Source organism: Pseudoliparis swirei, chromosome 5, assembly GCF_029220125.1.
Source record: "Pseudoliparis swirei isolate HS2019 ecotype Mariana Trench chromosome 5, NWPU_hadal_v1, whole genome shotgun sequence".
Classification (NCBI taxonomy): Eukaryota; Metazoa; Chordata; class Actinopteri; order Perciformes; family Liparidae; genus Pseudoliparis; species Pseudoliparis swirei.
In genome coordinates this window covers 2550888-2562880 of record NC_079392.1, presented here as the reverse complement: position 1 = coordinate 2562880, position 11993 = coordinate 2550888, and the positions used below count along the sequence as shown (strand labels likewise).

At 47.2% G+C, this 11993-nt stretch overlaps 1 protein-coding gene across 1 annotated transcript in view; it reads right to left on the bottom strand.

Annotated features, from left to right (window-relative positions):
* Positions 1 to 4702: 4702 nt before the first annotated feature.
* Positions 4703 to 11993, bottom strand: part of rabgap1l (RAB GTPase activating protein 1-like) — a 75964-nt gene continuing 68673 nt past the window's right edge. The window contains exons 20-22 of the mRNA XM_056413824.1: positions 5508 to 5600; positions 5107 to 5217; positions 4703 to 4996 (exon numbers count right to left, since the gene is read on the bottom strand). Of these exons, the coding sequence (XP_056269799.1) occupies positions 4877 to 4996; positions 5107 to 5217; positions 5508 to 5600 (324 nt within the window). The 3' untranslated portion in view covers positions 4703 to 4876. The remainder of the gene's footprint in view (positions 4997 to 5106; positions 5218 to 5507; positions 5601 to 11993) is intronic.

Genomic DNA, 11993 nt, shown 5'->3' with positions numbered 1-11993 from the left:
TTGGGGGAGGAGGGGATCTGGGAGGTGGAGCCGGAGCTCTTCAGGGAGCCCAGAGTCTTGCTGAACCACGAGTTCTTGGCCGCCTGGATCTCATTCATCAGAACTCCTCGCTGGTGCTCGAGCTCCTGGAAAGACACGAAAGGACCAGAGAGTCAGGAGGAGGAGGAGAGGGGGGGGGGGAGGTGAGTCAGGAGGAGGAGAGTCAGGAGGAGGAGGAAGAGGAGGAGAGTCAGGAGGGTCAGGAGGAAGAGGAGAGTCAGGAGGAGGAAGAGGAGGAGAGTCAGGAGGAGAAGGGGGAGAGTCAGGAGGAAGAGGAGGAGAGTCAGGAGGAGGAGGATGAGGGTCAGGAGGAAGAGGAGAGTCAGGAGGAGGAAGAGGAGGAGGAGGAGAGTCAGGAGGAGGAAGAGGAGGATGAGGGTCAGGAGGAGGAAGAGGAGGAGAGTCAGGAGGAGGAAGAGGAGGAGAAAGAGGAGGAAGAGGAGAGTCAGGAGGAGGAAGAGGAGGAGAGTCAGGAGGAGGAAGAGGAGTCAGGAGGAAGAGGAGAGTCAGGAGGAGGAAGAGGAGGAGGAGGAGAGTCAGGAGGAGGAAGAGGAGGAAGAGGAGGAGAGTCAGGAGGAGGAGGATGAGGGTCAGGAGGAGAGTCAGGAGGAGGAAGAGGAGGAGAAAGAGGAGGAAGAGGAGAGTCAGGAGGAGGAAGAGGAGGAGAGTCAGGAGGAGGAAGAGGAGTCAGGAGGAAGAGGAGAGTCAGGAGGAGGGAGAGTCAGGAGGAGGAAGAGGAGGAGAGTCAGGAGGAAGAGGAGGAGAAAGAGGAGGAAGAGGAGAGTCAGGAGGAGGAAGAGAAGGAGGTGAGTCAGGAGGAGGAAGAGGGGGAGAGTCAGGAGGAAGAGGAGGAGGAGGAGAGTCAGGAGGAGGAGGATGAGGGTCAGGAGGAAGAGGAGAGTCAGGAGGAGGAAGAGAGTCAGGAGGAGGAGGATGAGGGTCAGGAGGAAGAGGAGAGTCAGGAGGAGGAAGAGGGGGAGAGTCAGGAGGAAGAGGAGGAGGAGGAGAGTCAGGAGGAGGAGGATGAGGGTCAGGAGGAAGAGGAGAGTCAGGAGGAGGAAGAGGGGGAGAGTCGGGAGGAAGAGGAGGAAGAGGAGAGTCAGGAGTAGGAAGAGGAGGAGGAGGAGTCGTGCATGTTCCCTGCAGCGTCCACATGGTCCTCACCTGCATGCGGCACTTGGCCTCCACCAGCTGCAGCTTGGTCTGAGCCCAGCCAGCTCAGCCAGCTGCGGAGCTGCTCAGCTCGCTTCAGCTCTCAAAATCCCTCATTGTCCCGGATGCCACATCCCGCCAGGGGGCTGGCCTGCAGAGCCAACAGCGAGAACAGGTCCTGACACAGTGGTCTGGCCGTCACTGTACCTGCACCAGGGGACACAGGTCTGAGCCAGAGGTGCTCCAGCTGGAGGATGTCAGGTGTGAGGGTAGAGATGTGGAGGTGTAGAGAGCTGAGATGTGAGGTAGAGATGTAGAGGGGAGATGTAGGTGAGATGTAGAGGTGTGGAAGAGGTGAGAGTGGTCACAGGACTGTAGAGGTGGACACACAGGTAGAGGTGTAGAGGTGTAGAGATGTAGAGGTGTAGAGGTGTAGAGATGTGGAGGTGTAGAGATGTAGAGATGTAGAGGTGTAGAGATGTAGAGGTGTAGAGATGTAGAGGTGTAGAGGTGTAGAGATGTAGAGGTGTGGAGGTGTAGAGATGTAGAGATGTAGAGGTGTGGAGGTGTAGAGATGTAGAGGTGTGGAGGTGTAGAGATGTAGAGGTGTGGAGGTGTAGAGATGTAGAGATGTAGAGGTGTAGAGGTGTAGAGATGTAGAGGTGTAGAGATGTAGAGATGTAGAGGTGTAGAGATGTGGAGGTGTGGAGGTGTAGAGATGTAGAGGTGTAGAGGTGTAGAGATGTAGAGGTGTAGAGGTGTAGAGATGTGGAGGTGTAGAGGTGTAGAGATGTAGAGATGTAGAGGTGTAGAGATGTAGAGATGTAGAGGTGTAGAGATGTAGAGGTGTAGAGATGTAGAGGTGTAGAGATGTAGAGGTGTAGAGATGTAGAGGTGTGGAGGTGTAGAGATGTAGAGATGTAGAGGTGTAGAGGTGTAGAGATGTAGAGATGTAGAGGTGTAGAGATGTAGAGATGTAGAGGTGTAGAGATGTGGAGGTGTAGAGATGTAGAGATGTGGAGGTGTAGAGATGTAGAGGTGTAGAGGTGTAGAGGTGTAGAGATGTAGAGGTGTAGAGATGTAGAGGTGTAGAGATGTAGAGGTGTAGAGATGTAGAGGTGTAGAGATGTGAGGTGTAGAGATGTAGAGATGTAGAGGTGTAGAGATGTAGAGGTGTAGAGATGTAGAGGTGTAGAGATGTAGAGGTGTGGAGGTGTAGAGATGTAGAGGTGTGGAGGTGTAGAGATGTAGAGGTGTAGAGATGTAGAGGTGTAGAGATGTAGAGATGTGAGGTGTAGAGATGTAGAGGTGTAGAGGTGTAGAGATGTAGAGGTGTGGATGTGTAGAGATGTAGAGGTGTAGAGGTGTGGAGGTGTAGAGATGTAGAGGTGTAGAGATGTAGAGATGTAGAGATGTAGAGGTGTAGAGAGGTGGAGATGTAGAGGTGTAGAGAGGTGGAGATGTAGAGAGGTGGAGATGTAGAGAGGTGGAGATGTAGAGATGTGGAGGTGGAGATGTAGAGAGGTGGAGATGTAGAGAGGTGGAGATGTAGAGAGGTGGAGATGTAGAGAGGTGGAGGTGTAGAGATGTAGAGATGTAGAGGTGTAGAGATGTAGAGGTGTGGAGGTGTAGAGATGTAGAGGTGTAGAGATGTAGAGATGTAGAGATGTGGAGGTGTAGAGGTGTAGAGATGTGGAGGTGTAGAGGTGTAGAGATGTAGAGGTGTAGAGATGTGGAGGTGTAGAGATGTAGAGATGTAGAGATGTAGAGGTGTAGAGATGTAGAGGTGTGGAGGTGTAGAGATGTAGAGGTGTAGAGATGTAGAGATGTGGAGGTGTAGAGATGTAGAGATGTAGAGATGTGGAGGTGTAGAGATGTAGATGTGAGGTGTAGAGATGTAGAGGTGTAGAGATGTAGAGATGTAGAGATGTAGAGGTGTAGAGATGTGAGGTGTAGAGATGTAGAGGTGTAGAGATGTAGAGATGTGAGGTGTAGAGATGTGAGGTGTAGAGATGTGAGGTGTAGAGATGTAGAGATGTAGAGGTGTGGAGGTGTAGAGGTGTGGAGGTGTAGAGGTGTGTAGAGATGTAGAGGTGTAGAGATGTAGAGCTGTAGAGGTGTAGAGGTACCCTCCAGACCCCCTGAGGGTCCACAGGACCCCTCTCCACTCCTCTCCTCTCCTCTCCTCTCCTCTCCTCTCCTCTCCTCTCCTCTCCTCTCACCCTGACGATGTCCAGCTCTTCTTTGGTTGCCGCCTGTTGTTTCTCCAGCCTGGTGCTCAGCTGGGAGCAGATCTGAGACCAGCGGAGGAGAAGGGTCATAAGGTCAGGATAGCGTTGGGGTCATAAGGTCAGGATAACGTTGGGGTCATAAGGTCAGGATAACGTTGGGGTCATAAGGTCAGGATAACGTTGGGGTCATAAGGTCAGGATAGCGTTGGGGTCATAAGGTCAGGATAACGTTGGGGTCATAAGGTCAGGATAACGGGGTCATAAGGTCAGGATAACGTTGGGGTCATAAGGTCAGGATAACGTTGGGGTCATAAGGTCAGGATAACGTTGGGGTCATAAGGACAGGATAACGTTGGGGTCATAAGGTCAGGATAGCGTTGGGGTCATAAGGTCAGGATAACGGGGTCATAAGGTCAGGATAGCGTTGGGGTCATAAGGTCAGGATAACGGGGTCATAAGGGCAGGATAACGTTGGGGTCATAAGGTCAGGATAACGTTGGGGTCATAAGGTCAGGATAACGTTGGGGTCACAAGGGCAGGATAACGTTGGGGTCATAAGGTCAGGATAACGGGGTCATAAGGGCAGGATAACGTTGGGGTCATAAGGTCAGGATAACATTGGGGTCATAAGGTCAGGATAACGTTGGGGTCACAAGGGCAGGATAACGTTGGGGTCATAAGGACAGGATAACGTTGGGGTCATAAGGTCAGGATAACGTTGGGGTCATAAGGTCAGGATAACGTTGGGGTCATAAGGTCAGGATAACGTTGGGGTCATAAGGGCAGGATAACGTTGGGGTCATAAGGTCAGGATAACGTTGGGGTCATAAGGACAGGATAACATTGGGGTCATAAGGTCAGGATAGCGTTGGGGTCATAAGGTCAGGATAACGTTGGGGTCACAAGGGCAGGATAACGTTGGGGTCACAAGGACAGGATAACGTTGGGGTCATAAGGTCAGGATAACGTTGGGGTCATAAGGTCAGGATAACGTTGGGGTCATAAGGTCAGGATAACGTTGGGGTCATAAGGTCAGGATAACGTTGGGGTCATAAGGTCAGGATAACGTTGGGGTCATAAGGTCAGGATAACGTTGGGGTCATAAGGTCAGGATAGCGTTGGGTTAATAAAGTAAAGATAAAGTTCTATTCGATAAAGACAGACGTCTTCATCTCCTCATCGTTGTACCTGTTTGTATTCGGTGATGATGGCGGTGGTCTTCTTGATCTCCAGCTCGGCTTTCTCCAGCTCCCTCCTGAACACCTCCTTCAGCTGGGGGGGGGGGGGGGGTCAACATCTCCATGGCAACATGGCATCTCTCAAAAACAATCTGTCCGTGTGCATATAGAGACGTTAAGCTCTGTTGCGTCATAACCAGTCGTTCAAATATCCGTAACACAGCGGCAGAGGTCATCGAGGCGACCGGCCAATGGGATCGCAGCTCGCTAACGAGCTTAACGAGGTGATACCTGAGCCGTCTCCTCCTCCTGACGCCGCTTCTCCTCCTCCGTCTCCACCAGACGCTGCTTAGTGCTGAGCAGCTCCTTGTTCAGCACGTCGGCCTTGTCCTCTGCCTGACTCACACACACACACACACACACACACGCACACGCACACGCACACTCAGCTTCAACTTGCCGCACGGCGAGCAGAGTGCATTGTGGGGAAGGACGCGCCGTCTCACCTGGTCCAGGTCGGTCCGCAGGGCGATCTTACTGGTCACCAGTTCGTGGGCCAAGTCGTCGTTCTCCTGTTCCAGTCGCATGCTGGCCTCTTGGAGACGCCGGTTCTCCCTCTGGACACACACACATTATAACACACACATTATAACACACACACACACACACACACACATTATAACACACACACCTGAAGGTCTGCATTGGAGACCATTAGTGGAGTCTCATGACTACTGGTCTCACATGATGGACTCAATGGGACTAAACAGCTGAGGTGTGTGAGGTGTGTGTGCGTCTTCAGAACACATATCTATTTTAAATAACGTCTAATATTAGAAACATGGATAATTTTAGCAAATACAAAGTTTGTGTGTGTGTGTGTGTGTGTGTGTGTGTGTGTGTGTACCTGGAACCGGTCTATTGGGTCCTCCTGCTGCAGTTGACTCTCTCTCAACGTTTGATATTCTTTCTCAAACTTCTTCAGCTTCTTCGTTGGAACCTAATAAAACAAGAGACGTAATTCATTATTAACTATCATCGCTCATATTATATAAATATATATACAGGACTGTCTCAGAAAATTAGAATATTGTGATAAAGTTCTTTATTTTCTGTAATGCAATTAAAAAAAAAAAATGTCATGCATTCTGGATTCATTACAAATCAACTGAAATATTGCAAGCCTTTTATTCTTTTAATATTGCTGATTATGGCTTACAGCTTAAGAAAACTCTAAAATCCTATCTCATAAAATTTTAATATTTCCTCAGACCAAGTAAAAAAAAGATTTATAACAGCTGAGTGTTTGTCAAGGCTCAGGAAACCCTTGCAGGTGTTTGAGTTAATTAGACAATTCAAGTGATTTGTTTAATACCCTACTAGTATACTTTTTCATGATATTCTAATATTTAGAGATAGGATATTTGAGTTTTCTTAAGCTGTAAGCCATAATCAGCAATATTAAAAGAATAAAAGGCTTGCAATATTTCAGTTGATTTGTAATGAATCCAGAATGCATGACATTTGTTTTTTTAATTGCATTACAGAAAATAAAGAACTTCATCACAATATTCTAATTTTCTGAGACAGTCCTGTATATATAAAAATAAATATATATATAAATAAATATATATATATTTAAAGAGTATGTATATATATATATATACTGACACCACAGGACATATTCAACCGGTCTCGTTATAAATATAAACGTGGTAATGCAGGGCGACTTTACTACCTTGAGTTGTGGTTCTTCACTACAGTAACAGAACCAGAGGTCCAATTCCTTAAACACCAGAACAACATTCACACGTCTCACTGAACACCGTTTCAAATGACACATTCTTCTTCAACAGAAACTTTCAGGTCACAAGCGTCACAAGTTCATCACAACAGAAACTGGGATCTCGTAAGTTCACATGAACATTTCCCATAATGCATCAGTCAAAACACGGGCGCTCCAGTGAGGAAGCCCGTCCTGTGGGTTTGGTGTAAACGCCTCGTTTTTACGTCTTTTTACGACAGAAAGTGATTTATTTATTTGTTATGAATGCAGTAAATTAAACATTTATCATCTGCCAGGTGAAGACACACAACCTCGTTACACACTCTACGACTACACACTCTACGACGTGTACAAAGATAGTTTATTTAATTAGTTTGTAAACACAATATGACGTCAGAGTTCTGTCACTGATTAATAAGCAGCTTTATATCTGAAAAGACACACACACACACACACAGAGACACACAAACACAGACACACATTCACAGAGACACACACACACACACAGAGACACACAGACTCACACACACACACACACAGACACAGCATGGATCATTGAGCTCTGTTTGTGCGCTTCAGGTGGCGTCATGGTGTCACCTGTAGAAGCTGTGGTTGCCATAGCAACCCCCAGTCGGGCTGGGATCCAGGTCACATGACCCCCTGAGACCGCCGTGTGCGCAGCATCTCGTGATCAGAGCTGTTGTTCGCTCTGCCGCCGCGTTGTGGAAACGGGACAATAAGTACACATGACAACAAACGTGTTGTTGTTTACATTAATTAAAAATAAACAAACTGTAAACATGAAATAAATCACTTTGTATAAAGATGTGACGAGAGTTCAGAGCGTTTACGACGAGTACCAGAAGCTATTGTTTCTGATTTACACCAACCAAGAAGTCGTGACCTGTGGTGACCTTTGACCTGCGGGTTGACCTTTGACCCCTACCACCCAGGAACCACTGAGGTAAATGAAGGCCCCACTGAAATCTATCTGACCCCACTAGACCCAGACCCTCTCAGACCCCCCGCCCCCTATGTAGACTCCTGTGCCGCCGTCAGTCCAGCTGGACTTTGCATTTCTCGTGTTTCACACAGTGAAATTAAACCAAAGCAGAATTTAAATAAGTAGACGTGCTTCCTGAGGGCAGACACATTCACCTGGGACTACAGGTACACAGCACCTTACCCCAGGACCCAGGGCCCAGAGCCCAGGACCCAGAGCCCAGAGCCCAGAGCCCAGGGCCCAGGACCCAGGACCCAGAGCCCAGGACCCAGAGCCCAGAGCCCAGAGCCCAGAGCCCAGGGCCCAGGACCCAGGACCCAGAGCCCAGGACCCAGGACCCAGGACCCAGGACCCAGGACCCAGAGCCCAGGACCCAGAGCCCAGAGCCCAGGGCCCAGGACCCAGAGCCCAGGACCCAGGACCCAGAGCCCAGAGCCCAGGGCCCAGGACCCAGGACCCAGAGCCCAGGGCCCAGTCCACACCAGAGGCTGATAACACACTCGATGTTTCATGTTTTAAAACCTCCTCACACACTCAGGGCCGTCAGCGATTGCGCAATATTTTGATTGCGTCATATTTAGTATGTTTTTTATAAATCACTTTAATTAGTCGACTGTTTCTGCAACGTAAACACTTCATGATTACCTCTTATATACGTTTACTCCGTCTGTATATTTCATATTGCTCTTCTCACTACTGAGCCCCTGCTGCTGTAATCCTGCAATGTGAGTCACTAATACAGGATTATATAATCTAATCTTATTTTATTTTATATCAGGTTAAGATGAGTGTTTGTGTGAGTGAGTTTTAAATTGAATGTTATTCGGTAAAATCAAACTTCACTCGACCCTCTTCAGGGTCCAGGTGTCGGCCGGTGACGAGTTGTTCTGCTTGAGCTTCACGTTAAAAACAGGAATCATCGATAGTCTAGATAATGATTACGCAACTCTCCAACAACACCCTTAAAACAAACACACACACACACACACAGACAAGCGCACACACCATCTTCGTGCCCATGTTGCAGGCCTGTGGTTAGAGGACCATGTGATCCAGGTCTGGTGCCTCAGGACCAGAACCAGGTCCACTTATAGATCCTGACCTGGATCAGGAAATGGAGCCGAGATCCCAGAGAGAAGTTATATTAAACCACCTGAGTGTGTGTGTGTGTGTCTGTGTCTGTGAGTTTGTGTGTGTCGGTGTGTGTGAGTGTGAGTCTGTCTCTGAGTGTGTGTGTCTCTGTGTGTGTGTGAGTCTGTCTCTGAGTGTTTGTGTGTCTCTCTGTGTGTGTGTTTGTGTGTGTCTGTGTGTGTGTCTATATGTGTCTCTGTGTGTCTCTGTGTATGTGTCTGTGTGTGTTTGTGTGTGTGTCTCTCTGTGTGTGTGTTTGTGTGTGTCTATATGTGTCTCTGTGTGTGTCTCTGTGTATGTGTCTCTGTGTGTGTCTCTGTGTATGTGTCTGTGTGTGTGTGTGTGTGTGTGTAAAACGGTGATCAGCTATTACATAATAACGAGTTTGACTATTTAAATAAGAACAAAACCAACTAAAGATTTAAATGACCCATGTGATGGAAATAGAGACACACATACATACACACACACACACACACACACCATCGACCGCGTGTAAAGAAACATTTCTTAATTTCTGTGAACTTTTTGTAAACATTCCGAGCAAAATAAATGACAAAATAAAAAAAGAGAAAACAACCGAAAACCAGCCGAACAATGGAGGTGTATTCCTCTCTGTTCTCTTCTCTAGAGAGAGAGAGAGAGGGAGAGAGACAGAGAGAGATGGAGAGGGAGAGACAGAGAGGGAGGGAGCGAGAGAGAGAGATGGTATAATGAGAGACATTAAGAGAGGGAGAGAGACAGAAAGAGAGAGAGAGAGACATAGAAAAAGACAGGGAGAGAGCGAGAGACAGACCGAGAGGGAGAGAGAGAGATGTTGTAATGAGAGACGTTAAGAGAGGAATAAAGACAGAAAGAGAGAGAGAGAGACGGAGAGAGAGAGACAGAGACAGAAAGAGGGAGAGAGAGAGAGACAAAGACAGACCTACCACCGGGCGGGCGGCTCTCGGAGGTCTGGAATGAGCCACCAGGCGAGTCAGCGTGTCCTCGTCTCCGGGTCGGTCCACCACATGAGCGTCGTACGCCACCATGATGGACACCTCCTGCATCATGTTGACTCCGCTCGCTCCCCAACAACAACAACAACAACGAGGAGGAGGATGAAGAAGAAGAGAATAGAGAACGAGGTGGCAGAGAAGGAAGCCGAGGAGTGTAGCCGAGTGGAGGAGGAGACCGGCTGCTTTCAAGAGTCCTTGAGGAGCTAAGCCCCGCCCACTAAAGGAGGGGGGGGGGGCGTAGTACAACACACCTGTTTGTGTTCTCCCTGTCACGCTAGACGTGTGCAACAAAAGACATGTCGGCTTTTTCTTCCTTTCCACTGAGTGAGTCCTCCCCCTCTCTCTCCATCGCTCTCCATCTCTGTCAATCTGTCTCTTAACGTTTATCATTATACCATCTTCCTCCCTCCCTCCCTCATTCTCTCTCTTAACGTCTCTCATTATAACATCGTCCTCCCTCCCTTTGCTCTCGGGAGCTTTTCTTTTTTTCTGTTTCCTGCTGCTGATCAAAATAAAGATAAAGGCTTCATACAGAGTGTGTGTGTGAGTGTGTGTGTGTGTGTATGTGTGTGTGTTAAAGAGAGACAGGAAGGAAGTTGTCAGATGGGCCACAGCGACTTATCGCTCACAGTTAACAGTGAAACCAGGAAGTGAAGTGAAAGCCCCCTCACGGCCGTCCTTCACTGTGCCTGAAGAGTCATCAAGCCTCAGGGCCATGAACCACCTGAGGACCTCCATACGGACCTCCTGTGTGTGTGTGTGTGTATATATATATAAATACATATTATAGTATATATATGTATATATTTTATATATATTTTAAATTTATACTTTATATATAAATATATATATATACACGAGCAGCCACACCCATTTATTTAACTAAAATACAAAAATAACATAACAATATTTTGTATATTATATATGAAAGAAATTGAATTAATTTAACTAAAATAAAAAATAACATAACAATATTTTATATATTATTATATATAAAAGAAATTGAATTAATTTAACTAAAATACAGAAATAATACAAAAGACATAATAAAACAAAATGTATGACTTATTTAATTTGCTCAAGGGAGTGAAATAATAAATCAATCAGCTGAGCACCGAAATTATGAAGCTTCACATTAAACGAACTGTGAAATCACGATAAACTATTTTAGTTTTATACTTTTAATTTTCTTCAGGTCCTCCTCTGGCTGTTAAGGAGGCTAAGAAATTAAAATTCCATCCCATAATCCCCGGCGAGGACCAGCCGCCCGCCGCCCGCTAATCAAACCGAGGTGCCGGTTGAATTCCTTCCATGTTTTTAAGCAGCTTACAGAGCTCAGCTGATCCGGTTCAGACGAGAACACCAAGAACCACAAAGCGGGTCTGGAGAGTCTGGTTCCCCCTCTGAGGGGGTCTGAAGAGGTCTTCATGGACAGTGTGTGTGTTTCTGTGTGAGTGTGTGTATATCTGTTGCAGTGTGTGTATTTCTGTGTGTGTGTGTGTGTATATCTGTTGCAGTGTGTGTATTTCTGTGTGAGTGTGTGTGTTTCTGTTGCAGTGTGTGTATTTCTGTGTGAGTGTATATCTGTTGCAGTGTGTGTATTTCTGTGTGTGTGTGTGTTTCTCACGCACAACACAAGGCCGACTTTGCATTTCAGCAGGATTGCACAAGAGTGCCAAAATGTCACCAAAACCACGAGAGATAAACGGAGTCACAGTGCAGGATATCCTGTGCGCACACACACACACACACACAGGGGGGGGGGGGTCTGAAGCACTGAAGGGGTCTGGCCAATGTGTCCTTTAACACAACACAACCTGCTGATCTAGATAATAAAGATGAAAAAAATGCCTAAAATGTTAAATATTAGATGTATGTAGAGAGAGAGAAAAGAGAGGAGGATGATTATCTATCACACACACACACACACACACACCGTCTCTTGTGACCTCAGCAAATTCCCCAGATGCCAGCCGCCTCATTAAGGTCAAGAGGAAAATGCTAACGGGGTTTCTGAGGGGTTGTGATTCTCTAACCACACGACCTTGACGAACACTCCTGAAGTCGTCTCTTATCTGCTGTTTACCGTCTACATGCCAATAAACAACATCACAGGAACAGTAAACAAACAACGCAACAGCAGACGGCAACTAAACTTTACATTAAACTGTAAAACTACGGAGCAGGAAGCCAAAAACATCGATAAGAGGACGCAACACAGTCGACATGTGCAGTTCATCTGAATAAAGCGTTGCAGAGCAGTTTATCCCCTTCAGATGTCTCACATGGTCATGTGACGCGTTGTTACGGTGCATTATTGTTCAGAAGCAGTACTTATGAGGCGTGTTCCTCCGACAGCATTAAAGCGTTTCCTGTTTCACACGGGTAATAAATCCCTTCCTGCTGCACAGACATACACAGAGCAGCATCTCCACGCCTCAAGAGACGGAAGAAAGTTCCAGAAATCCAACAAAG